Source organism: Porites lutea, chromosome 3 (assembly GCF_958299795.1).
Source record: "Porites lutea chromosome 3, jaPorLute2.1, whole genome shotgun sequence".
Lineage (NCBI taxonomy): Eukaryota > Metazoa > Cnidaria > Anthozoa > Scleractinia > Poritidae > Porites > Porites lutea.
The window spans coordinates 33,338,381-33,366,272 of record NC_133203.1 but is presented as its reverse complement, the minus strand read 5'-3'; the positions used below and the strand labels follow the sequence as shown (position 1 = coordinate 33,366,272).

The 27,892-nt window shown below is 40.9% G+C and overlaps 1 protein-coding gene across 7 annotated transcripts in view; it reads right to left on the bottom strand.

The window, feature by feature from the left end:
• Window positions 1-2,506: 2,506 nt before the first annotated feature.
• LOC140930959 (vacuolar protein sorting-associated protein 16 homolog) overlaps window positions 2,507-27,892 on the bottom strand; it is a 72,697-nt gene continuing 47,311 nt past the window's right edge. Inside the window, exons 2-25 of one of the 7 annotated variants that reach the window (XM_073380690.1) lie at window positions 27,109-27,197; window positions 26,004-26,110; window positions 25,163-25,291; window positions 24,317-24,461; window positions 23,409-23,524; window positions 18,141-18,266; window positions 17,579-17,634; window positions 16,085-16,159; window positions 15,120-15,214; window positions 14,211-14,287; window positions 13,517-13,642; window positions 12,424-12,551; window positions 11,740-11,775; window positions 10,765-10,873; window positions 10,027-10,161; window positions 8,895-9,003; window positions 8,328-8,425; window positions 7,608-7,712; window positions 6,670-6,747; window positions 5,823-5,924; window positions 5,217-5,284; window positions 4,927-5,023; window positions 4,298-4,401; window positions 2,507-3,804 (exon numbers count right to left, since the gene is read on the bottom strand). In XM_073380690.1, coding sequence (XP_073236791.1) covers window positions 3,660-3,804; window positions 4,298-4,401; window positions 4,927-5,023; window positions 5,217-5,284; window positions 5,823-5,924; window positions 6,670-6,747; window positions 7,608-7,712; window positions 8,328-8,425; window positions 8,895-9,003; window positions 10,027-10,161; window positions 10,765-10,873; window positions 11,740-11,775; window positions 12,424-12,551; window positions 13,517-13,642; window positions 14,211-14,287; window positions 15,120-15,214; window positions 16,085-16,159; window positions 17,579-17,634; window positions 18,141-18,266; window positions 23,409-23,524; window positions 24,317-24,461; window positions 25,163-25,291; window positions 26,004-26,110; window positions 27,109-27,197 — 2,455 coding nt within the window. In that variant the 3' untranslated portion in view covers window positions 2,507-3,659. Of the gene's footprint in view, window positions 3,806-4,297; window positions 4,402-4,926; window positions 5,024-5,216; window positions 5,285-5,822; window positions 5,925-6,669; window positions 6,748-7,607; window positions 7,713-8,327; window positions 8,426-8,894; window positions 9,004-10,026; window positions 10,162-10,764; window positions 10,874-11,739; window positions 11,776-12,423; window positions 12,552-13,516; window positions 13,643-14,210; window positions 14,288-15,119; window positions 15,215-16,084; window positions 16,160-17,578; window positions 17,635-18,140; window positions 18,267-23,408; window positions 23,525-24,316; window positions 24,462-25,162; window positions 25,292-26,003; window positions 26,111-27,108; window positions 27,198-27,892 lie in introns of all 7 variants that reach the window. The other 6 variants (XM_073380691.1, XM_073380692.1, XM_073380693.1 and 3 more) reach the window with 6 other exon arrangements.

Here is a 27,892-nt window from a genome sequence, read left to right as displayed (position 1 = left end):
TCATAAGTGATATACGAATAGCCCATTTTTATACAGTCACAGGTGAAAACGAGGCTGGAGTTGACCCTGAGCGCTTACCTTTTGTATGGAAGACCCGGAAACTTCGGGGAAAATTCAAATGGAGCGGTTCATCCCGGTGGAAATTTTCCGGAAAAAAAGTAATACCTTTCGAGGTATTACCTTTTTCCCGTTTTTACCGAAACGACCGAAATTTTCTGTACCATTTGTTTAGATTACTAGTGCCAGGCTTCATGTCGAGAGAAAGTGAAAAATTTACCGGTATTTTGTAAATGTTACAACTCAGTCCTTTTCCTGTTTTCAGTGCCAAAAACAATACCAGTGCCATTTGATGGCAATTTTTCACGAAATTTCCGTGCAAATGGCAAGCGCTCCCTGTTTGGATACAACCCGTCCTGCTCTGTTATGCAAATCGTGTTGTTTTTATGCTATAAACTGGAATTTTCAAAGCATAATTTCCATAAGAAAACGAGGTCAACCTCCTCCTCATGTTTACTCAAAGGTACGGATTCTAATAGACTGCGAGCATCCCTCTTTTTCTTCAGATTTAGTGAGAACAACTGCACGCGCGCGGGAGCGGCGAAGCCGCGAGACGAGCGAAACGAGGGCGGCAGCCCGAGAAGAAAAAAGAGAGACTGCCCACTTAGCCAGAGCCAATGAATTAAGCGTTGGCCTCACAAGGCAAAATACGATTGGCTGATTTGTGTAGCGTTGACAACAAACTGTCAACAATCGAAACAATTGACAAGTTGATGATTGCTGAAGCACTGTCAACACTTCAGTTTTGACGCCAAAAAATCACTAGACCCTGAAAGACCATTCTCTCCGGCTTTGCGGGAAGTCTCTCTTTTTTCGTGCCTCTCTCGTCTCGCGCAGTTAGTCACGCGCGTGACCATTTGCGTTTCTCGCGTTTTGCTCGACGGACTACAGAAAAAAGAGAGACTGCTCGTAGTCTAGGATTCTAAGCCCCTTAATACTTTAAAATGGTATATAATTGCATTTGTTGATCACGTGATCAACTTTCGGTAAACACGAAAACAGTTCGCTTTTGAATTCTGAATTTTTTTAGCACGAACTGAAAGAGCATATTACAATTAGGTAACCTGTATGTTTTCAGCCCTATATCTTAAAAGGAGCGATTGCAATGGCCGCCGAAAATTAGAAGGATTTATATAAAAAAACAACTCTTGCCACCCAGTCACCCTTGAATGGTTTTGAATGGAATATTTTCTAAGCATTACTAGGCTCAAATCTCCTATTAATTCATAACAGGCACTTTGAGCCCTTAAATGCGTAAGGGAAAGATTTAAAGATAGTTTCGGAATTTCAGAATTTACAAGGATTTGTATGGAAAACCACTCGTGTTTACCAAAGGTTGATCACGTGAGAAACTAATCCAAAAGACCTATTCAATGCTTTGTTTATAGCGGAGCTCTCGCGCGCGCACGGGAGCACCATCAGTAAGAAAATTTGGTTATCTACCGATCCGAGAAATTTTGGTCATCACGTGACCGTATAATAAAATAACTCAATCAGCAGGTATGGCAACGGTTTCTATGGCAACCCAAATGCAACTCGAGGTTATTTTGGCGGGAAATTGCATAGCCACCCGCGTCTTGTAAAGCAGAAACACATAAAGAGTCAAAGACGAAAACGAAAAGTGGAAATTGTTTCTGTATCCGTGTTGCCTTAAGTATTAAGCTTAGATTAATTGTCACGTCCACAAATTTGGCAATATAGAGCAAGACAACAGAGATAAAGAGAAACGAAGCGAAGCTCAGCGAAAAAAAGAGCGACGGAGATCTATCTAGAGCGAGAGATAATAAGAAGATGAAAAAAGTTCTAAGTGTCACAAAACATGGTTTCGCCTTCTGAGCCCAGCGTAAACCAAACACTAAACTTGAGATCTATAAAGCATTTTCAGGATCGCTTGACTTTTCTTAATCGACATATGATAATTTAGATTAGCTGGGATTTTTCGACTTTGTGAAGATTTTGACAAAATAGGACTACCGGTCATTTAGTGTTTTGAAAACCTTGACCGGTTACCGGCCATATAGCCACAGCGAACAAGAAAAGATCCATTCACCCTGCAAGCACTCGCCGTCTTTTCACTTGCTTGATTTTGGCGTCCTTGAGAAAGACTCCGCATAACAGAGTAATCGAGTAAGATCGTCGTTGAACGTGTGGTTTGTGTGAAAACGACTTGATATACTGCTATATGGTTTGTGGGACTAGGTCGATTCTCAAACAAAGCATTTAATCGATACAAGAATTAAATATACTGGTCCGTGAAAACGCCACAAGACTAATACGTAAGAGTTGCTTGCTCCGTGAAGCTGGGTCTACATTCAAAAAGGCGTGATTTCTCGAAATTGGACCAGTCTGGATTTTCTTTACTATTATCATTAATATTATTATTTAGCAATTTGAAATAATTGCGTTCAAAACCCCTGCCCTTATTAGAGAAAAAAAAGGCAAAAGAATGTTTTGAAAATATCATCTTTATTCTAAGTACGTAATTTTCTACAGTTGTGTCACTCTACCACTATCATAACATTCATGCTAATAACTATAAACTCAATATTGGAATTTTTCTTTGGGCTGATGTTTGTAATACTATATAATTTTCATCGAGAGGTTAAATTTGACTGCAGTTTTTAATTGCTGTACTTATATTTTGCGGATCGAGGAGAAAACCGTAAAAAGTAAAAACCCGCAAAACTATAGTGCTACTACAGCTTAAGGGGGCATTCTGGTCGTTTTTCGGCGAAAGAGGTTGATTTGAGGGTAAAAAAAGGCTGGAAAAAATTAAAAACACATACCAGTTGGTCCGCTAATGAGTTCAGGGGACCTTTGTTGTGGTTATGCACTATCTGGGATTCGACTGATTGTAGACTAACAGACCTCTTGACCTTGTATCTTTTGTTTCCCAATGAAGGTCTCGGGAATACACCCCATGTCCTCTCATAAATTACGCTTACTTACGCACGTGAATAAGACGAAATTTGAGAGAAACAGTTCTCAAGAGCATTATCTCATGACCTAAATTGGGAAAACAAACCATCAACAGCCGGCCCCAAATTTAACATTTTCAATTTCCATAATTTTAAGCAGCGAGAAGAGACCGCTGCATTCGCAGGATCAGAAATAAACGAAAAACAAGGCTTTGGCTAAGTGAATTAGAGATCTAGACCTGCAGTCGTAAATCAAGAATTTATAATACACATTTCTGCGTAAAACAAGGGCATTTCCGAAAAAAAGTAAATGACTTGCCAACTGTAGCGGAAACCGGTCATTTTGATACAAACTCAAGCAGTGAAATTGCACAAACATTTTGTTCACTTCAAGTGTAGTTTGCGAGTGAACAAGAAAAGTATTTTGGGTGAATATCCTTGCTCTTTAAGCCAAGCAGGAGGAACTATTTACACCTCGAATGAATAAACTTGTATCGAAACGACCGGTAATCGTCATAGCATAAGATCTTGTAATCTTTTCCGTGTGTGGTAAAACGGATCCCGAGGTTCAGCCACGGAGGTGCACTTGTCACCTGCTCAAAATACGTTTTAGCAAGGTTTTTCTACTGAGAACTTCGACTGAGCATTTATCTCGGAGTTAAGATTTCAATCCATCTGTGAATTTTATCGTCTTTGCCGCAGTTGAGCCTTCATTTCTTGAATGCGGTTCACCAACGGACGATTTGAAGTTGCACATTTTCCAAGGACTAGATCCAGGCCATCCTCGCTTTTCTGAGCAAAAGCTGTTTCCGCCGCATCTTCGTATTTCCTGGCACAAAAATTAAAATGTCGCTTATAGGTGCAATATGATTAGCTCGTTTCTCGAAAATCCCTGTCCCTTTTCGGGTCCGAAATCAAATATTTAAATCAAAATCAAAGGAATTAAATGACGAGTCCTAGCCAACAAACCAGTCAATTTTGTTTTTACTGATAGAAAGCTACACGTCACATCAGTATGGAATATCTGCGAAAATTCTTCAGACCAGTTCGTGAGGAAACCAGTGGTGGTGTCACAAATTGTTAGCTATTTTCTCAGGGTAGCATCAATTAGCGGTGCAGAACTCGAGTTATTGTTCCCAATCCCTTACGAATTTGCATTCACACAGGATTATAAACAGAATTTTGTGGTCAGTGCGCGCTTCTTGGTTCTGGGGGGAAAGGATGATCGGCATAGTCGCAACACAAGTGACCACTACTCAAGGTAAGTTTGTTTAGCCAGCACTTTGACCACAGTAAGAACTTCAATGAACTGATAAACTCACCCGAGTTTCACATAACACGCCACCTTGTTTTCGGGAAGAACTCTGGAGACATATTTCTCCGCTTCTATTCTGTTGTTGGATTCCAGGCATGCTTCAAAAAATGGCTGTAAGAAAGCAATGTACATAAAATTTAAAACGTCTTCACACTGGAATGTTTATTCACAACGTTTGACTGAGTTATGGAAACTCATGAACGTAGTCTTTAATAATAAAAAAAGAATTAAATGCTTTTTGATAAAAACCGACGAATCTGTACCAACGGCCATCTTTCCAAGACGACTATCATTTTCATTCCGGCAAACAGTCCGTACATTCACTCTTGAACATTTAATATCTTACACAGTGGGGTTAGGGTTTCTTTTTGTGTTTTTCATTTTACCTACTGCCAAGTTCCGGGGGGTGTTCCGGGGGGTATTCCGGAGAGTTCCGAGATGCCCCCTTTTTCACCACAATGGCAACTCCTCTAGAAAAGGCACTTTGCTGTCAAGGGAGCCGTTGTAGAAAGGTTTGACTCTGGTACAAAGCCGTTTCCGGTTTCGGGAAACCTAACTTGCGATCCGGCGGTCCTTCCTCCCAAAAGAACGTAACGCCTGATGTCAGGTTACGGAAAACCTTGTCAATGAACTTACCTCGTATCCAATTAGAGATTTACGAGCTTTGGAAAACTTGTCGAGTTCCAGCCAGTTGTGACTTTCAGCCAAGGATCTTACTTTCAGCCAATAAAACCTGAAGACAACACAATGCATGACTTGCAGCAAATGAGCTGAACTATGAGGCATGAGTTTGAAGGGGTAGGAAAAGAAGGAATGACTGAGGTGCTCGTCAACGTGATGGCTGCGCGAGGACGAAGGGAAGGAATCACTGTCTGCCGTTTTTCCGTCTTACGAGGTCCCTGATAAAAAAAAAGGATGTTACAAACCTTTTGTCCGGAACCTTGAATTCCTTTTTCAGTTGCTCAGCGACTTTTGGTTCTCCTTGAAGTATGCACTGAAAAGTATAAGGTAATCCTTAGAAACTAACCCCAGGACAGTACGATAGTGTATGGGAATTAATTGACATTGAAGAAAGCTACTTAATAGTACTTTCCAGAGCGGTTTACTGTGCTTTGCAAGGTGGGTTTAACTACTTTAAGTTCTGGATAAAATCTTTAAGAACGACAATTCGAACGAAAGCTACTGAACAGAGATTTCCTGCGTATACTGTTGATTCCAAGTTCTAAGATTTGATTCTGTAGGCAATCTTTTAGTATGGCCATTCCAATGAAAGCTTGTACGTGTCGGTACTGTTTATTAAGCATATTGATGACATCTTAATTTTGATCATTCAAACGAGAGCTACGGTCCAGACGATTTTTGGATCAATTGAAATTTTTGAGTAACAGACTACCTACCCCTCCCTTAAGTTACAATTTGTCCCTAAATAAGAAGTAGGGGTTAATGTTGACTTAGAGGAGGGGTAGGTGGTCAGTTAACCGGCCTCAATCCACAGTAAAAGCTAACACAGTTGATTGTGTTACTGATCGCACCTGGTAGATAGTATCACTCAAGGACAGATCCATAAATGTCTTTCTGTATTTCTCTTCTAGTTTGACTTGATATTCCATGAGTTTCATTTGTTCTTCTGTTGCCTGGAAAATTGAATCGCGCGTCCTTACAATGCATCACTGACAAGAAATGTTTTGATTAATATTTATAATATAGCTCAGATCAGTATAGAGTGTTTTCACTCACGTGGCCAGCATCTATGCAAATTTGTTGGAACAAAAGATAGCGTTTGCATATAAAGAAAAGCGTTCAACTCCCAGAGGATTGGTTTGGGACACCAATATGGACGCCATGACATCATGTGAAAACACTCTTTTAACGCGCACTCTGATTGGATGACAAAGCGTGTTTATCAGGGTATAAAACACGGAGCTTCAGCTTTCACGCCATCTGCCAATAGTTTGTTTTGAAAATTAGAAAGAAATGCGTGGCGAATTTAACGGATTCTTTATCATAAAACCAATAAAGAAACCTTTACTGTGCTTTGTTAGGTTACAAAGCACTTAAGAACTAGGGATAAACACTCTCAACTAAGTCTTGTGCTTCCCCCTACACTCCTTTCGTGCCCCAGCCCGGCGCTTCCTCCTGCGTGATTTATATCAGTTCAGAGTACAGTCAAGGTATTTGTTAATCAAACACAGCTAGAGGAGTGGAGAGTTTCCGTGGGTGCTTTTGGTTCGAATATCGCAAGTTTATCCCGTATCCTAGATTACTAGACAAGACATAACGTCCGTCTTCCGTTTCTTCACATAGTAAGGAATGAGTGGCTCTAGCTTTGAAGGAGTTTGAAGTATTTTAAATCAAAGCAACAAAGTGAAGAGCACACACCTTTGAGTAGAACTGAAATCCTCCTTGCTGGTAAGACATCTGTGCTTTGGACAATGTGTTCATCTTGGATTCTATTGTCTAAATAATAACATAGAAGAAAATCAGATTTTATGTCAAGTGTACTAACAAGAGATATCAAAACGATGATTCTATTCTATGGCCGGCAACAGTTCATAGATAACGAATTACCTCTTATTTCTCAAGGAATAAAAAGGTGACCGCTAATCTCTTTTCCAAGGATGTGATCCTTTTGGTTTAGGACTAAAAGTAACCGCTCCGCCCGACAAGGTTAATAAAAGCTCTGCGGAGCAGATTGGGAGAGAGACCGGAAGGCGTTACGCAACTAAACAATTAACCCTTCGCGTGACGGCCTTTCCTGCAGAGCTGCGATTTTCAGGCGCGTGCGCTTTGTTCGCTGTACGATCCCTGTGAAAAATAACAGATAACTTGTAGTCTTATGTCTCCTATGGTCACGTGGTCGCTGCATGTATTGAGGGCCACTATTTACAACGAAGAAATGGACAGCAACAATTAGCGCATGTGTAGTAGATATCACTGGTTGAATAGAACGAATTTTGCTAAAGGTTTCGAGTTTAAACACGAGAAATGTGCGAGTTAAATTACAAATAAGAGTTGCTACACGTATTCTTGGCTCTTCTTGACGCTCAAAATAAACAAGATGGCTGCCGACCATTCGTTCACAGGGGTTTATCCCATTTTCTAACCGGAAAACGTCCCGGCAATGAGGTTGAGGGGAGCTTTGTGGCCACCTACAGTCATGGAAACAAAAATAATCTCTGACGCCATGAAGAAACGGAGTGAAGCGTACGCACCCCTTTGCTCAGAACTGAAACTACATATTAAAGAAATAAAATAATAAAACAACATTCGACGAGATACCCTCCTAAGCACGATAGCATTCAAGCTACTTATGATACCTTCTCGTTGTAGCTGTCCTGCACAAAGGCATTACCACTGTTCATAAACTGGTCATCCTGGTAGAACAGGTCCACAAGTGTACGGCGATCCTGATCCTTACAGTACTGCAGACAAATCACAGTCATGCCAAAGTGAATATATAGGTTTCATAATAGCCTGCGTGGCAGTTTGCGTAACAGGTGCAAAAACGAGAGAAGAGGGGAGGGGAGTGAAGGGAAAAGAAGCAGAAATGAAAAAAGGTGTCCTTTTTTTTTCTCTTCCCTTTACCCCTCCCTTTTACACTTTTTTCAATACCTCTTAAGACGCCTGCCACACAGTCTAATGATTTACAATAACCGAGTGATTTACGCGCCCCGATTGGTCGAGAACTTTTGCTTATGACAGTACAGAGAAGAGAAACAGAACTGAAGGTTCTTCTCTTCTCTGTTTCTTGAGTGCGATTCTCCGGGACATTGTAAAAAACAAATAGATACGTAGCCATTTTTCACTGCCGCGACTCCGACATTTCAAAGAAATGAGATTAAAAATGCTCCAAACTTTACCGTAAAACCTCTCACTCCTCCACTTAAGTTTTAAACATTATAACGTCATTTTTATGACCTTAAAAAAATGAACAGATAAAGGAAAAAATGTCTCCTGGCAAACAATGGCGGATTTTCTCTTGGTTGAAGCCTTGAACAAATACGCACTCATTTACGCAACTTTTTTTATAGACTCACCTTGATGTAGAGGCTGAGTGCCACAGGATGGTAACGTATGGCCATCAAGAACTCACCAAGAGTTAGATTATCCTTCAAATGCATAACAACCATATACACTAGAAAGAAAAAGACAACACAAATGAAATGTCATCTAGATACAGGGGAAAAACAATTTGGCGGGTTTCGGATGACGGCAATTTAGATCCATCAATTTTGATCACCTGACCAGAGAAAGCTGTTACCATTGGAGGACAGCACGTAAGGATCAAGATGGTTGAAATATACTTGAAATTGTGTCAACGGCGAGGGAAGATCCAAATAATGAGCAACAAAACAATCTCAAAAATGTTTTAAGGTTTGAGCCTCTGTCTCAGCTTGTAACGCCGCTGGTGTAACGCCAACTTTTAAGCTGAGAAAGCTTATTCTAAATTCTTGAAACCTTTGGTACAATTTCAACATTACGATAGATCTTTCTATACGTCGGCTCTTGCGACTACGACGAAACAAAAACGGGCTTCAAAAATTGTTCCCATCCACTATAAAGTTAGCTGTAGTTCTCCGCAGTGGTACCCACTTATAACTCACCCAGGTCCGTGTCTCCACTCATAATGGCCTTCTCGAGCGCTAGGTCATCTTTATTCATGCGCATGAGCAATGGAACTTGGTCAGCGGCTTTTGCTTCATAGTCCAACAGCTACAGGTAAAAAGTCAGACCACGAAGATGTGAGTATCTTGAAAGATACATTATGCATCATGGCATAGCCTGTACACAGACGTTGTTTTATTTTTCTTTTCGTTCTTTTCAAATATAATCCCCTGCGGTTTATATTTTATCACCCGCGCTCGACGGACTTTGAAGAGAAAATAGAGGGTCTGTGAACAGGCTATCATGGCATGGCTACGATAGGCTCGTTTACCGATTGTCAAACGACGAACTTACTATGGTGAGATTGCTCCAGCTAGAGGTCAAGGCTGGCTTTAAGCCAGGCTGTAAGCAGGTCTCCTCGTGGAGGCACAAACGGCGAAGCCACGAGAAAGGCCGTATGCAAAACCTGGACCGCAGAACCGGATCAGATCATTCCCAGAGGCACTATCCCTTACCTTTCGTTATTCAGTGAGTTACAGGGGTTGATCTGACCCGGTCCGTTCCAGGTTTTGTTGACGTCCTATGAGACGAGCATGTTGGTAACCCCTGGAGAGAAGAATGGTGAAAGTTAAGAAGTTATATTGATCAATGGCCCACGTTCGATATACTAAAATTCTAATATGATTCCGAGGCTTCAGGGTCCCTTCTTCGCTCTGACGAACGGCTAGAGCATGAAACTTGTTTGTATTTAAGTTATCAACTCATTTGTTAAATCTCTCCATATTCCATTCCCCCATTGGTCTTCTTTGCAGCCGTACGTTTTGTTTCTCGACATGAGTCCTTTAACAATTGAGTAATATTTCACCATAGTGGTGCTGCTGGTAATAAAGCGGACCGCTGAACTAATTACAAAGCGCGGTCCTCATACTCCGGATACTGAAAAAAAATTCTTGATTACCTACAGTAAAAGCAATCTCGTAGATAAAAAAATCCAATTTTATACCAACCCACGTTTGTTTAAGCTCAGTGCATTTAGCAAGAAAATACTAACGGAGGACACCGCTTTATGCCTCAAATTGTCCTTGGAACGTCTATAATAAAACTGTTCACATGTGAATGCTCTCAACTAACCTTGATGGCCAGGTGAGTTCGTCCACAGTCCACTGCCTTTGAAGCTATTTCTGAGTAAGATATCCCTGGAGTCTCTCCGAGCTTGGAGTTGATGGCACGAGCAATCTCTTCGTCATCAACATTGGCTTGCTGAACCTGTTTAAACAAGAAAAGCAACTTTTGAAGAAGTGAAGGATCGAAAGAGATGTCAATATATTCAACACAAGAAAAACTATTAACGAACACTATTGTATTCTACAAGGGCGGAGAAGTTAATTTCAATGTGATCATCCCAGCCATGTGAAAGTCCAACTGTTTATTTACTGAGGAAATAGAACACAACAGGATTAAAAACCGCAACTGGCAGGAGGCAACCAGTTGGCTATTTACAAGCATGACCGGGTATCTGAACTTGGAAATACCGGACCGCGAATAAATTCAGCAAGTGGCTAGAGTGGGACTCCAACCCGGGACCAGCGGATTGCGAAAACAACGCGATGGGCGCCTGGCCACGCTGTGTTCACCGCGTACAATCCAGTCTACTTGATCTAGATCTTTTTATAAGATTGAAAGAGAAGAGAAATGTGCCAAATTCAGCTCATGAAATAACCACGGGGCACCCAACTCCAGTTATGTCTACTGCCACAACCATAATTTACCATTACCAATTTTATCAAATTACCAGCAATAAGCTGATTGCAGGAAGACCCCTGCTTTCATATAGGTAACAGCCAACCGGTATCCGCTGGTTACACTCACTTTATAACAAGCCCAGTGTCCAAGGATGCGACTGGCACCCTCCCCCTTAGGAATCTTCAGGTAATCACAGATTCTTATGGCCAGACAGTAGTGACGCCTCAAAACAAGCCTACAGGAGCAGAAAATAAACGGTAATAAAATAAACTTAAGGCAAATAATTCCCGCTCCAGATCTGATGGCGGGAAAATCAATTTAGTAAACATGGGTTAGACACGGAAAGTAGGCAAGTAAAAAAACAACAACTTTGCTTCAACTTGTTTTATATTCAGTAGAAATGCAAATAATCTTGATATTTAGAAAGGATTTATGTCCAACCACGTCACCATTTTAGTCGGGCAAAAGAGAAAGATTATCGGACATACATCATATTCATTTTGTTATTTTTTTCTTAAAACTACTATTTCGTACTATGTACTATAGCAGGTCTGGTGTATAATCAATAAAAATTTCGACTCTGCACACTATAGAGCCCCCCAGCAGCTCAGTGGGTAGAACGTCCGATCTCGAACTCGGAAGGTCGTAAGTTTGATTCTTACCTGAGGCTCGGAACTTATTGAACGTTTCACATTGCAATAAAGACTTAAACACTTAATGACTGGTCTCGAGGGAAACAGTTAAATTTGTTTTCCGAGAATCTTAATGTTTCCTGAGGCTATATAGTTGGAAATTCATTAAACCTCGCTGTAACGGTAGTCGTCGGTCAACATTCGTGGGTAACAATACACTGTTCCCCTATGACGTCATAGATTTGCAATGTTGCCCGCTCAGAGATTTTGGCGGGAAACAGTTTCATTGTTAGATGTCATGTGACCTCGAAGAAACCAATGAGAGCGCGCACTGTTATGAAAAAGTTTCCAGCTACGTAGCAATACACCTTGTTTACCACCCCCCTCCCCCTCAAAAAATGCATAAGCATTGCACGTTTTACTTTTTTAAAAAGACAACAAACAGCAGCGTGACAAAAACAAAACTTACCTGTCGATAAGGGTTTTCATTGTTAGTTTTTCCAGTCTAAGACGATCGTCAAGGCATCAAAATTGGCTAATTTTTGAAAAATAATCAAAGAGTACTCTCAGAGGACAAAAAAGCAAAATGGAGCCCACTTTAAGAACTTGATAAGAGCCACAAAATTGAAAACTGTGTTAACGTACTTTTAACATATCCGTTTCAAAAAAAGAGAAAAAGCAACATATCTCGTTCGTTCCCTGTAAAAAAATGTAAGATTTAAACCCCGCAGCTTTGCTCCCTTACATAAATCGCACCGAAATGAGCGTTCTCTTGTGGGGACAGAAACACGGTATGGTTTCCGTGCCGAGGCAAGAGCTATCTGGCATAGTGTTAGCCTGCGTAGAAAAGGTTTCCGCGCAAGTTCGTCGAAAAAGTTGGGATCAGAGCAATGATAACTTAGTTGAAGATGATGTGAACTGCGGAAATGCAAGTTTAAATGAAGATATGATCGTCGCAGCGGAAATTACAATTTAAGCGATTGCAAATTAACCCGAAAAATAAAAAAAAAAATTCGTGTTGCTACGGAGGCTAGCATAGATTAGTGTAGACTTGCTGCAACACACGCTGCAATTGGGCAAAATCCAACCTGTGAGACGACGCTCTTGCAACAATTGAAAATTTGGTTCACTCTTGAATTAAGATAAAGGATACTGTCCATATGTAAGTGGAATTCCAACCATGTAGTCCCGCACGGCGTTTAACACTCTAAGATTCCGGCACATCGAAACAAACGCGTGTGGCGGCATATCAGTTAGAAAACTCTTACCAAAGGAAGCAGCCTAGCAAAGAGATTACAGCGAAGATTAGTAAAAAAAAACGGTTATACTAAAGGTAAAATTTTCCCCAACAACGACCGCCGGAGCGCTCTTATTGGTTACTACGAGGGCACATGGCATGTTACACGTAGCCTGCAGAGCAGGCGTTTTTTAACGAAAACTCGGAGGTACATTGATCGTGGCCGCCATCTTGAAAAGCAACGAAAAAGACTAATGGGGAGGGGCGGTGGAACCCATCTACCATCTACCTCTCCCTTAAAAACACTTTTTGACTCGTCCCAACTCTCTGGTAGTATTAACGTCCAAGATGGCGGGACAACGTCATTCCTGAAATCATGGATCACGCCCCAAAATACGCCTGCTTTGCAGGCTATGTTACACGAGAACTATTTCCCGCCTAAAATCTCTGACCAAGCGACGTTGCACACTTCGCTGGTAGATGGTAACAGAGCAGTGTTATCTGCGAATGTTGACCACTCGCTGAGATTTGCTATACTTTCAATTCATCCTGTATAACTGAAAAATCACCGAATGACGCGTTCGTCGAAAGCATTAATAAAGTCCTTTATGTCTCTTACTACACTCCTCAAATAGAAACATAATGGACGAACTATTTGCGCTCTTTCGCTTTCAATTCAAATTACCCAGATATACTGAGTACAGATTTTCTTTTCACGGCATCACGTTCAACGATTTATGCCCAAGCGAATTTAAAGGAACTTCAGCAGATTAACTAAAACTTTTTTAGTAGGAGGTGGTGATTTTGCCACGGAAGACAGATAATGTATTTTTTTTTTCAATGCTAAATTTATCTGGCAGTTTACAGAGCACCAATCACTGTGTAAAAAACCTTAAACTTGTCAACAACTCTCCCACCCCCTGGGGGCGGGTTGCTGTGAGAAGCGAAACGTAGCAACTGAACATAAGGATCATGTGGTTACCATGACTACCTCCAAAACTATACTCACCCTCAGCAGTCCTCTTTGTATTGCAGGCTCATGTTCCCCAGCAGCGGCGTGGATACATTGCTGGACAGCCTCAGGAAGACGTTCTTTGATCATCCGAATGTACTCCTCTGCTCGGGCGCTCTTTTTCTGTTTACAGGAATATACACGAAAGAATCATAACGACAGCTAAATTTTTGAGGGATTTAGTTTTTAGTGCAGTTTAAAATCTTTAAGTTGAAACTTTAACGTTGTTCGTCAGGTATTCTTTTTATTACCATGTTATGTTTTTCTTTATTCATTATTGTTCTTACTTATGAATTCTGTAAAGCGCTATTGAGGTTTTGGACTGAAATAGCGCTAGAAACAAATTTGAATGTTTAGTGTACGAAAAAGCCCGAGTTTTTTTAGGCTTTCTGTTCGCATATAAATAAAGTTGATTATTTTTTATTATATGGAGAAAAGTTGGCTCAGCTAGGATGGTGACCTTACCAAGGAAAACAGGTCACCCAACAACAGGCTCGCCAAGGGTGGCTCGCAGTGGAGAGTCCAGACCTTCAGATAAGGGGGAGCCCTGTCATTCAGACCCCTGAGATAAGGGGGTGCAGTCCCACCCCAGGATCCTCACCCCTCCCCTGGATCCGCCACTGGCTCAGGTAGGCGGCTGAGCCTTTTACCCGAGACAACTTTTTCTCAGAGAGAGTGAAGCATTGCTTACCTCAAATTCCTTTGATGCATCAAACAGCATCGCACCTGGTTCCATTGAACCGATTTTAAACACTTGTTCCACAGCAGCTAAAAGATTAATAGAAATAGTTGCTCTAGTATCGGACATAATTATTCACATTCGTGATAAGAGGTGGTTCTGGTTGAACGGTAACCGGTCAAGTCGCCCGTAAGTCATATCGCCCAAAACCAGAGTCATGTCAACCGAAACCATAAGTCATGTCGCCTAAAATTTTATCGAGTGTATAAACTTGAAGAAAAGTAACATCTGAAGTCTATCGCAAGGAATTTAGTCGAAAAATGTTGACTCAACTGTGTCCGGTAACCTATGCAAATGTGAAGTTAAACAAAGACGCAAATATCGCTATTTATTTCGAGCAACGTGACTCAAGATATCGGGCGACATGACTCTGATTTTGGGCGACTTGACCGTAAACCGATTGAACAAGTCGACTGGAATAAAGTTTAGGGCTTTTTGCTTGTTCGTGACAACAGGGCACCCATTTTCTTTGGAGGGGGAAATACTGAATGTAGAGTCAGTTCCATCTGCTTCCGGGTAGTAAGTTGAAAAATCGTACATGAGCACAGGAAGACCACACTGAGCTAAAGGTTCAAGTACCTACAGGTAACGACACGTTTTAATAGAAGGTAATTTGGAAAAGCATCAAATGTCTGTGGAGAAGAAATAAATCTCAAGGACATCCCGGCCACCAACAAGGATTGTTATTTTCGGCTACTTCGATAGCTTTATGAATCGAGAACAAGACAGAATATCTGCGAGTATTTTGAAACCTTTCACTTGTAGTCTGCGAATACAGCCGTTTCACCTTGCTCCTTGTCGCTAGGGAGGTTTCGCCAGGAGGAGAAACCGCCCGCAATCAACGTAATCATATTTACCAACCTGGAACTCGCTGAAGCAGTTCATGAGTCTCATTACCAATGATTCTTACGCCATCTAACTCTTGAACTAAATGAACAGCACTGTCCATCTGATATGTGAAATATGTTAAGAAAGTGTGCTATCCGTAGCATATGCATATTTATTAAAACTGAACCATTGAATAATACAGTTAAAGAGCTCTGATTGGCTTAGCCAACATGGTATATGAGCCACATACCAAAAATTGAAAATCGGTTGTTCTTACAAATAAAGTCGGGAAGAATTCACGATATTTTGTGGGCGTTTTTAATAAACAATTATTCCACTCATATCCAACGCGCTCTCGCGCAAAAATTGTTAAATATATGGCAATAGCGTGCTCAATGAAAAAAAACTACTCGTATCTACCGTACAGTCGTTGCATCAATGCAACGCGCGCGAGTATTTAATGCATGAGCCTGACCGTTTAATGGCCCGATCTCGAGAGTAAATGTATCTTTATTCACCTTGATTGTACGCAAAGGCAAAATTTCTCCATTACGGAAACGTAATGGAAACAAGAAAGAACGGAAATGTGATAAAAGAAATGTGGCGGAAACATGATCGTTCGTTTCCGACTCGGAAACATAACGGAAACGCGTCCCGTCCATGGAAAACTAGATCACCATGTTTCCGCAGGGTGGAAACGAGACGGATTTAAGCAACTTCACGTTTCAGTCGAGTTTACAAAATACGGAAACACGTTATTTCGTCCTGTGACAGTAGTAACAATTGTCAGTTCAAATCAAGGGTGTTTTAAGTAACACGATCAATATACAATTGCAGCATGACAGCACAATTACCAACTTGGTCAAGCCAACATTTACAACAACAAGAAGAACAATTTTTAATCCTAGCATGTTCTAGCAGTTAGATAGCTTGCCCCGCAAATAGTTGGAAAGCTAGTCTGATCATCATAAAGAATGATCTTGTTAATCAAAGGATATCTAATAGTGTCCATTGTCGGTCCAACAACATCCAAATAATCGTCCCAGTAACATATGACAGCGCCCATTGCACACCTGTAAGGTAAGTTGAAATAAGTAAAGATCGGAACACACAAGGAGACAAGTTGCAGCAACACTTGTCGGCGACAGAGTACTCCCTGTGTACAGGTCAGGCGACTAGTCGCTGCAACACGTTGCGGCGATAGATCACTCCCTGTGTACATGTCAACACGTGTCGGCGACACGTCGCTTGATGAGTGGCGGAAGAAAGAAAAACACCGATGGCTCTTAGTTTGAATTCAAAAGAATAGCCTGCGAGCAAGCTCTCCTATTTGGGCAAGCAAAGCGAGCCTCGCGAGAACGCGCGAGCGAGGGGCCGAGGAAAGGAGAGCTTGCAACCATCTCTTATAAATTTTTATTTCCACCCCGGAAACCCCGAGACTCTGCAAAGCGTGAAAACTGTCACCACAAACGTGCCGCAGATTAGAAAAGTGACAACCGCCTGTCAAGTAAGTTTAGACAGCCGAGGGCGCGTAGAATTATTTATTTATGAATCGCTTTCGCAACAGCATCAAGGCAATGTTTTTAATCACTGATATGTTTTTTTTTTTTTTCACGGGGACATCGAACTTCAACGTGTCCGGTCGGATAAGAACTCACTACTTTGATTCTCGTTTCGTTTACTTTTGAAAAGTCGTCCATACTGGAGTGTAGAAGACTACTCCCCATCGCAATCACAAACAAAAACATCATCTATTTGCCCGTCTGGAACTGGAGAATAGCGTTTTCCTGCACTTGGTTCTCTTAAGGTTTATTCCAGTTGCTTCCAACTCTTTCTCTTTTCCTTCTTTACGGTCAAGCTACACAGCTACACTGTCAAGTACATGTTTCTGAATTTTTCTACCCAGCAGAATTCAATCGGGCGAAGAAACCGATGTTGGAAGACAGCGCTTTAATCACTCTTAACTTTCACTCTCCCGGTTTTCAGAACTAAACAAGGCGCTGGACACAAATGAATACAACTGATGAAGGATTTTCATTGTCTTTCCACAAGAACTACAAACTCGGTCCGACTTATCCTCGGCACGCAATATTCTCTTTGCGAGAATTACATCAAACGAGCCCGTCTGCATTGAGGGCTAAAACAGGTTCTCGGTACCAATCTGATCCCCCTGAGAACCAAATTTGACACACAGACGAAGCGGGTGCCAGCTTGGCCTGTTATCAATCAACTTTGATTTCCGGAACGTCATTTTTCAGCTAATGGTATTTCCCTTCGTCTGGGCGAAGTACAAATGAAAATTTGAAAGAGATGGTTGCAAGCTCTCCTTTCCTCGGCCCCTCGCTCGCGCGTTCTCGCGAGGCTCGCTTTGCTTGCCCAAATAGGAGAGCTTGCTCGCAGGCTATCAAAAGAATGGCCCGGCCAACCGGGCGAGAATTCGCCATAAAAGACGAGAGCCTTCATTCTAGAAACAACAATTGCTCCCTCCTTACCAGGTTAGTTGCTTGGGTCTTGATGGACAAGAAGTGTTGAACTCACAGTAGACTTTCTAAAGAAGACAGAAATACAACTATAACTACAAAATTCAAAGAACTGCGAAATACAGGCGTACGTAAGTTGAGCTCTTCAGGGCCTGGCCTAGCGGCCCGGGTTGCTAAGCTTACTCGCTTTGCGGAGATGTCGGCAAGTTAAATGAACACAATAAAAATCAACTTTGCGATCACATGAAAAATATTAATTGTGTTTGCAAGGTTTCCGAGGAAGAAGAGGCTAAATTAAATTAATGATGATATCCCACCATGTAGAACTAAGGCAGATACGGGTCTTTATTTGTCACAAGAAAAGATACCTCAAATCCGAGTAGTATAAACAAAAGCCTTTTTACACGCCTCCTTCAAACCTTGGTATAGAATCAAAGTTAGTACTGCCAGTTGAATTAGACCGCCATTCGTTCTCATTTTCTAAGAATCCGAGTCAACCCGGTGCTAGCTACTGAAACTCGTCCTCTGATAGCTGAAATTGCGGGCTGAACAAATGTGACAGTGTTATACCCACCTGTAAATCTGCTGATCCTATCCATAACAAACCAGTGTCTGTAAACATTGCTAGGTATTCATAATTGTAAGATATGGCCATTTCTATGATGGAAGTGACCGGGGCCCCAGCGCTGAATGAAACAGTCTGAAAATTGAATAATATCAAAACTATTCAACAACAACAGCAGCCGGCGAGCATACTCACTAGTGTGACTTCGGGGGAAAATTTGTCAACATTATAAACAATCGAGACTTCGCTATTTCATATTTAAAGTTGTGACACTGATAAAGCCGGAGATGTACAATATTCTCATTGCGACATCTCAAGACACCTCTCTATTTTTTCCCCACGGTTGCTTCCTTCTCCCCGCACCCACTGCTTTGCTACGCCCTGTGCCTGATACAGGATCGGTAAAAAGTAGCAACCTGTCTTACACTTGGCTCTCAAGAGGAAGTTTACGATGTCGAGACAGCGACAGCTGCAAAGAGAAAGTCAAAAAGGCAACCGGGCGAATTTTTGACCGGCTGAAAATGCGAACGTTCAGTCGAATTCGCAACCACGATTTTTCGCGCAAGCCGCAACACGGCGTTGCAACATTGTTGCGATATTGTTTCGAATGGTTGCAACGTTGTTCCAACATTGCAACGCTGTGTTACGGCGCATCGTCTCCTATAACATCACCTTAAGCGTACGAAAATTCAGACGCATAGCCGTTCAAAGTTCCGTGTAAACAGCGAAAAATATTGAACGGTCGCGGGTGAACGATGTGTCCGGTCAAATATTTTTAGCCGGTCGAAAATTCTTTAAACAATTACTCTGCACGTGCATCACGCTTCTGGCAAATTTTCCCAAGACGGGAAATTTCCTAATTCCACGTTTTATCGAAAAAGTGAACACGATGATCAATTTTTCTCTTTTTCGCTTAGGTGGGGGTAACCCTTCTGTCCATAATTATAATCTCTCGTTTTAATTTGAACATGTTTACGTGGAGTCTATCTTTTTGTCGAGGGTCGAGGGTCGAGGGTTCCATGTCGAGGGGGAGGGTACCATGTCGAGGGTCGAGGGTCGAGGGTAACATTTTTTTTTTCCAAATTTTTTTTTGGGGAAAGGTAATAATCGATGCAATCAATGTCATTAAAACAAATAAGAAGAATCTAAAAAAAAAATGGCGCGTGAACATCTTCTAGCTGTTCGGTAGAGGAGGCGGGGGGTGGGGGTGGAATAGAGAAAAGCTCCGGGACATCCCAATTTGTTTTCGAACAGAACAGAACAGAACACGTTACTTGAAAACACTGATTTTAAAAAAAATGTTGTAAACAAAATTTAAAATGTCGTAAAACAATCAAAGAAAGACTATCGTCAACTCGTGGGTACGTTGTTTAGAAAATAATCAATTAGTTGTCACCTCTGGTCTTCCCACAGTGAATTTTAGGGAATGATAGAAATTCATATTATAAATATACTATCCTTGTTCTGGAAACACAATACTTTTCTTGCTGTTTATTGCACTTTAGTAACAGTTATTTAAGTATATATTTAAAAAAAAACAAAAACAAAAAACAGCAAAGCAAATAAGCAAACAAGACAAAACAAAAAAGAAAAAAAAAGGAAGAAGGGAAAAAGAAGGTATTCAGCACGATTTGAACCCGGTACCTTCGGCTTGACCCGATCTCACATAGTCACTACGCCATTGAGGATGGTCACATGAGATGGTGAAAAAGTCTCAAATTTGATGCCTTTTCCATGGAACTTCCGCCGGCAAACGACCGGGGCAAACGATCGAGCCATAAAAACGACTCGAAGCAATGGGATGAAATTAAGGCTAATTGAAACCAGGCTACTGACAGTAAAAAACAATGTAAACGCATTTCATATGCGATACAAAGCCGACACAACTCCTCCGCGAAGTAGGACGCAAAACATTAGCTTATGTTTTCTTATCTCGATTTCCGCTGTTATTTTAAAAAGGTAATGCTCAAACTCACATCCATTTCCCCCCGTGATCTTGGGGAGTCCTTAAGAAGAAGAAGAAGAAGAAGAAGTGCCTTTATTTACCATACATTTCACCAGTCCGTATTTTATAGTCCGTATTTTATACCCAGTCCGCAGTCCGTAGTCCGCAGTCCCTGTTTTATACTGACCGCCATAAATTCATTCATACACATAACCTACTACAGTACTACAAGGTAGGAGATCAAGCCAGCGTCGAAGTTGAAGGAGTCGAAGAGCAAATGCTCATCTTCTTGTCAAGTTTAACGCCTGGACGGGTCAAAGGCTTTTGAATCGTACTAATTTGAAAGATTCCTGCCTGTCTTAAATTTGGTAAGACCTCTATCCTAACCGTGCTGTAGCGCACGATGCACGCTCGCAGCGAGGAATTTGATGCTACCGAATTTCGGCGAGCGTGTGCTTCTTTGGAAACGATAGATCTTCGCGCTCTCGAGTTCGGACCCGATTAATTACGAAGTGCGTCTACTACGAGTGAGTGAGTGACTCATTTGCATATCTCAGTCCCTGCAATAACTCGTGGTACGCTCGCGCGTACCCACGAGTTAAAAATGAGTGCGTTGAATTATGAATTTCTGGTCCAACCAACAAGAATGGAAGGAAAAAACTCTTATTGCGTTGTAAAATGTGTTATAAAATGAACAATGCAATCGTTGGAGTCTATCTTTTAAAATGCGCGAACTCGCATGGAAATCGCCACCCACTAACACTAACGCAGAGGTTTAAAATAGAATAATGCCTGGTAGCGACTTTCTGTGAGGTGAACATCGGCATTTGCCGACGCTTTGCCATTAAAATACAATATATCTTTCTAGGCCACAATCGGTCATATTTATTTGTGAACGTGGACGTGGTGGACGTGAATAGGAAAAAAAACAGACTTACCGTCCATGTCCGGGTCCATGTCTTCCATTGATCCAATTAATTGTTTTACATTTGACATATTTCTACTAAAGATCTGTTGTTTTGCCAAGTTGGACATGAATAGGAAAAAACGGAGTACTGCGATAATGCCTTTTATCTTGAACCGTGAATACAAGTTTTTTATTCCCGAAAAAAAATCGACTGTGTTGCAAATTCTGTTTAACTGTTTGAAATGTTACAATGTCACACAAGGCCATTCCTGTACAATTTTTCGGTCGGTCGGGCAAGAAAAAATGGCATTGGGTTTGTGGAGTGATTTTTGGTTCTGTTTTGAGGATATTTTCCCTGGTATTTCAATTCAAGCTTTCTCTGTGATCTATTTTTCCGTGGTTTCTGATGTAAATTTACTACTTTTAACATCCTGCAAGAAACTGGACAGTGTATTCCAAGTCTGTCTTTTGAGGAATTTTTTTTTCTTTAAATATTCATATAGTGTACACTCTTTTTTCCTTTTTTTGAAAGTTCGCATAATCGGTCTGCTTCGATCTGATCGCTGTTCGTGAATAAAAGCTCCCCTTTTCGTTCAAAATAGGAAATAATCGCTGAGCCGTTGTGAAGAAAGTTTTTGCGCAGACACCTCTGATTTCTGTTGGAAATGCACAATCAAGGGATAAAGATGTGTACAAAATTAGTTTCGCCAAATGCATGACTTCCTATTGCCCCAGTCAGCCCAGTACCGCCATCAACTGCGCCGATAAGTGTTGGTTTTGCGTTCCTTTTGTGTTTCAGGGTGTTTCAAATTTCTGCAGTGATACACTTTTTAAGCTGCAGAACATAACGTTGGTAATTAAAGGAGTTTACTATTGCGGCGAGACTCGGGCGATAGCATCAACCATCTAATAAAATTATCACTCTAGCTACGCACCTACGTACCTAGGTCACGATTTCCGGTGTCGGTGATTATCGATGACTTGTATTTTAAAATTTCATGGCGAGTTTCTTCTTTATTGAAAGCACGACAATTCGGTCGCATACAGTGGGATAGCTTAAAAAACAAGAATCAGTGAAATATCCATATTCAAACTACCCCACTGAACAACCAAGCAAGGCAGAGAAGAGGCAGACGTGACTGAAATATAAGCCACGAAGCAGGGGCACCCAACCACGGTTACCTCCTAAATGTATTGAAAACACTTTTTCGCTTATCCAGAGTACTTTCATATCTCTAAAAATGCATTCTAAGCGGCGCTATAAAGTTGTATCTGTTCGGTCGTCCTAGGGTAACTTGAATCTTTTCGAAATCACTTAGGGCCTCAGAATTATTTTCCCGAAAATTTTAGATGCAATTTTAGGTTTTACGAAAGTGAGAATTTTTCTGATTCCTCTCTCCATCGCATTTTCTAATCCGAAAATTTTAGATTTCCTTTTCCAACGAAAAATATGCTAAGTTGGGGGCTGAAATGTGAAAAACTAAACTTTAGAAAATCGTAGGGAATTAATTAGATAAGCTACGAAAACTGTACATGAATGGAACGGTCATCTAGAAATTTTTAGCCTTCCTCAAGTAACAGAAAATTTTAGGCAATTTTTGCTTCTCCGAACAGATATTTTACAGAAAACAGTCGTTCGGTGCCCCTGCCTAAGCTCTATGACATTTTTTTTAGGCACAACCTGTCTACCTTCACAGGAAGGGAGAAGGTTCTTTACTTTTAAGCGAATTCGAATGCCCACGTACTACTTTAATTAAACAACAACATCACATTTTCTTTATGGATGTCCCGGAGCTTTTCTCTATTCCACCCCCTTCCCCCCACCCAACAACTAGAAGATGTTCACGCGCCATTTGCTTTTTAAATTCTTCTTATTTGTTTTAATGACATTGATTGCATCGATTATTACCTTTTCCACAAAAAAATTTTGGAAAAAAAAAATGTTTCCCTCGACCCTCGACATGGCACCCTCGCCCTCGACATGGAACCCTCGACCCCCGACCCTCGACAAAAAGATAGACTCGTTTACGTGATAGGCAGGGTGACCCACCGCATGTTACCTCACCTATCTGGGGTCCCCCATCTCCATGTAAACAGTCCCTAAGAATTCATCTCCTAGACAAGTCCAGGACTCGCCTGTATTTGAAAAATTATGCGAGTTGGATTCATCGCCATGAAGTTTCAAACAACACGAATTTTCTTTTTGAGAGACGTTTTCGCCACCGTTGCTGAGTTGCAATCGGTGTGCGAATATCTGCTAGATACACGTTTCTTCAAATCCTGAAACTGCCGACGAAAAGGCAGATGTTGTAAAAAGATAGGAACTTTACCAAAAAAACATGTCTCGAGCTTGGAGATATCTTGAAAGGACTGGATTATAAAAGGTTGTATCACGATAACAGTTCTACTGGATACTACAGCTCACCAGTCTATTACACTGTCCCTTTTCTGTAAGGTATAGCAGATTATCAATTGCCACTAGCAACGATGAACCTCTGTCATGCGGCATAATGACCCAGCTGCTGGGTGGAGCATCCAAACCTTGTTAAAAACATTATGATGTATTATGGGTCGGTTATTTAAACGAAGTTGAATTTAAGCCGGGGTTTAACGAATCTTTGGACCTCCAGATCTCTTTCTTAGTGCGTTATTTTAAGAAGATAAGTGCTTTTCTAGTCTTTTCTATATGCTTCCATAAAACACTTCACAATAAACGGCGTTTAGATTAAACCGTTGGGCAAATTGAAAAGTGGCTCAGAACGCGGTTTTGTTAAACAGTGGGTAAACTACGTTTAAATAACTGGTCCTATGTTTCTCTAAGATTCATGACTGGTCATTTTTTGCCATCCGGTTAGCTCAGCTGGATAAGTGCCGGTCTGCTGAGCGAGAGGTCGCTGGTTCAACACACCGGCCGGATCAACACTTAGCTGGGGGTCTTTTAATGCTGAGCAGAAAGTGCTGCCTTTGTAAAGACATCTGCAAACGATTAGACTTTCTAGTTTTCTCAGATAAGGACAGCCCTGAGGTATTTAGGTGAAAGAATTTTAACCAGTAGGGATCGAGAGCAATTATTGTTTTCCTTGAGAAAAATGTGGCAAAATACACATTTAACCCACGACAGATCATTGCAAATATGTAAGAGAAGAAAGTCTGAATAAAATTTGATGATTTTTAAAGTTAAAAACCCCCATCCAGTTCAAACTTATCACCAAGAAAGGAAAGTAAAACACAGGCAGATATTGAGTTCTATAGATCACAAAAGCATGTGAGACGAACATGTAACTTCAAAATTATTAATCTCTCTGAAACACTGAAATTTATGAATTTTGTTACCTGGTGGATCATAATACCGTCGACTCCTGACCTCTTCCACGTTGTTTGCAACATAAAAGTGGTAATTACTAGTCAGGATAGCTATGCCAGTCCTTCCAGCAAAATTATAGGTTTTGCAGTCAATAATTTTGGATTCCTTGGCATCCTACAAAAAAATGCAGATAAAAACTACCAGTTCAGTCTCCTATACCCAACTAAACTCAAGCACCAGATCAGACAATAAATGATTCTATGAAGTTGCTGTGTATTTGAGAAGGCCACATGCAAAAACGACACAAATATGTTGCAGGTCAAAATCATACTCAGATTAAAATTCTTTAACCAAGGTTGATTCTTGATTTCCTTTGTCTCATAGCCCTAATTTATGAATAATTAGGACCAGGAGACAAAGGAGATGAAGAATCAACCAAGGCTAAAAACTTTTGACCTGAATTGAAATTTTGACCTGCACTGTAAAACATACAAGGTACACGGGTATATTCAATGGGTTTGCCTTTACTACAGAAAGTGTATGTATGTGTATAAGTTTTATTTAGTGTACAACCCCTCTAATAAAGTATAGCCAGTCTATAGATGACTTTTCGTTTTGATGATTATAATTCTAAATAACACGTATTTTGCTTATGGTCATGGAAAAATCAATGATTATTAAATTTTAATTTGTCAAAAAATTTATTTACTTGGGGATGGGGTGGTTAAAGAATTTACTGACATAAGATATGGAATCAATGGTCAAGATGAGCTTCAAGTTGACTAGAAGTGGTCAAGCTGTGGTGCTTTCCAACCATACATGCAGCATGACTTCTTTTTCAGTCTTTTCATGATGCAAAATGATTTAACACTGACCTGTCCCATTGACAAGGTTTTCTTGATTGCGCCATGGATATCATACACCATCACAGTACCATCATCAGCCACACAAAGTAGGTCCTCTGTGATGGACCATCCCATCTGAACTATGGGGCCTCCATCCCACTAAGAATAAAAAAGAACACTTGATCAATAGCCTACCGAAGCAGAACATACTTGTTTTTGGTCTTTTTCCCATGCAGTGATGGACAAGCCTGTTTCACAGCAATTTTTGATGTTGTCACGCAATGCTCCTCCCCACAAAGGGAGGTGGAGAGGAGCATTGTGTGACAACACAGGGCTTGAAAATTTTTTGGATGTATTTATAGCTGTGGGCTAGCTGGCATTTCCTACTTTACTAGCCCAGAGCCTGAGAGTTAGCTCTAGCCCAGTACACATTTGCAATGCGAGCCAGTCTTAAGACTTGTAGATGCTAACGACGGATATTTTTTGTGACACGTTTCGCAAAACATTACGCCCTTTTCCTCGTCATACTCCACCCATGGCTATTTTGTTTTCCTCTGTGGACGAAACATATGTTTTCGCTGGGTATCATACTTCTTGTTTTTGGTTTGAATTTGATCTGCAGCAGCTGGTCCATCTAATATTATTTCTTTTCCTGTTGGAAGTTCAAGACTCCGAGAACCAAAATCTCCTGAAAACTAGACTTGGAGACCTATCCAAAATGCTTCTAAGATTTTGAGATTGGGCCAAACTTTTTGGAGACCCACGAATTTCGAGGAACCAAGCTTCACCCCTACAAGTGGCCTGCTCAGCCTGATCAACGCTCCTCTTTGTTTGTGTTCACAAGTTAAACAACAATAAGGAAAACACATACCTTAACTGTGGCAAGTTCCCTTCCAGCAGAGGAAAAAATGTGAATGATGGGTTTATTAATAGCTGATCCTTGGACTCGAGCAAAATGCTTGTCATCTCTTATCAGAGCTGAAAATTTTTAATAGAAACAAATAAAAACCTTCCCTCAAAAAAGGAAATGAGGGGGGCTGCAGGACGTTGTAGATATTCAGGTCTACCGTCCTCACTCCCCATGTATGTAAAAGTGTACATGAGTTAGCAATTAGTAATATTGTGCATATTTAGCAATTAAACCTGGTTAAATCTTAATCATCGCAAATATAGCACCACAGGGACAGGGGGTAATTCAGCATGGAGCCCTTCAATAATAATAATAATAATAATAATGACTTTATTCAGCATTTCCACTAAGTGGCTCTTTATTTCTTTTTAAACTATTACTGACTGTTGAACATCTACATGCAACATGGGACTGTGGGTAGAAAAATATAATATTGTATCAATTGCATGTTCTATGCACTAGCTGTTCTAAAATAATAATAAGAAGCAGGATGTTCTTCAGAGTTGTTTTCTTCCTTTAAACTTTTTCAGCCAAATCCCTTGACATGAACAGACAGTTGATTGAAACAAAATTCTGTGACTGTTGCAGTATAATGGACTCTTGCTGCTATAAATATAAATTATATTTATAGCAGCAAGAGTCCATTATACTGAAACAGTCACAGAATTTTGTTTCAATCAACTGTTTTACAAAACCGGTACTTACAGTGCTGTTACGATCATTTAGACCTATGGTTCTGGCTCTTAACCCTTTAAGCCCTAAGAGTGATCAGCATCAAAATTCTCCTTGTGATATCAATGCTTTGTAAAACAGAGTGGGCATAAGAATTATGGACATGACCACACAAGATGAATTTGCTTCATATTTTATCAACTTCTCCCCACTACTTCTATAGGAAATGAATAGGGGCAATAAATGAGGATTCAAATTTTAATCTCAGGGTTTATGGGGTTAAACTTTCACCCTAAGGGGGGGGGGCTATTTACCATAAGATAAATGCAAGATGAAATCCTTTCTGTACACCCTGTGGGTTAAAAAACACTTAGAAGGAGTCTGATGTACTTACCCATTGGACCACCAAAAGGTGCCGCACTCACAATAAACCGGGATAGATCCACAACATCTTGCCACTCCATACTGTACAGCTCTACTTTCCTTTTGAAGAAAAACACATTTTGTGAAGGAAACTTTTGATGTAATTCAATATAATTATGGCTACAGGGTGTACATTTAAAATATTTCTCCATCCCTGACTGATTGGCTTAAATTCCATGGCTGCCTGAGTATTTCTTTTCTGACGCCAGCTGGTTATTCTCCAAAATTGAAAGATGTTCGCTTTGATTTAAAGGCTGATGTCAAAAGTTAAGTCTCAGACTGGAAAAGATAAAAAAGATTAAAGGCGCACACAAGCCAAAGGCCCAAAATGGCTGGAACTTCTCCCGGTTTCCTTAGCATGAAGCATGCTACTCTCCCCTTAATGGGATGCTAGTTCATCACATGGTTACCTCTTGGCAGTGTGTGTTGCCAGTATCGATTTATACACCTGTGTGAAGAGCGACAAAGTGGAGTAAGGTTCCATGTCCAAGGAATCAATTTGACAGGCGAGGATTGAACCCTGGGCCTCCAGATCCAGAGTTCAAGGTCTTAACCGTCCTGTCAGACACACCTCCAAACTGGAAAAGGATGCACAGAAATCAAGCAAAGAAGCAGAGTGATGGTTTGGCTGTTTTGGTGATAAAGACCAAGAGTAAATGGTGGAAGATTTCTTATGTTATGGGTAGATAAACACCTGACTCGCACATGGAGGTTAGGTGCCTACAGGTAGAACCTAGGGAATGGAGCCGTCAACC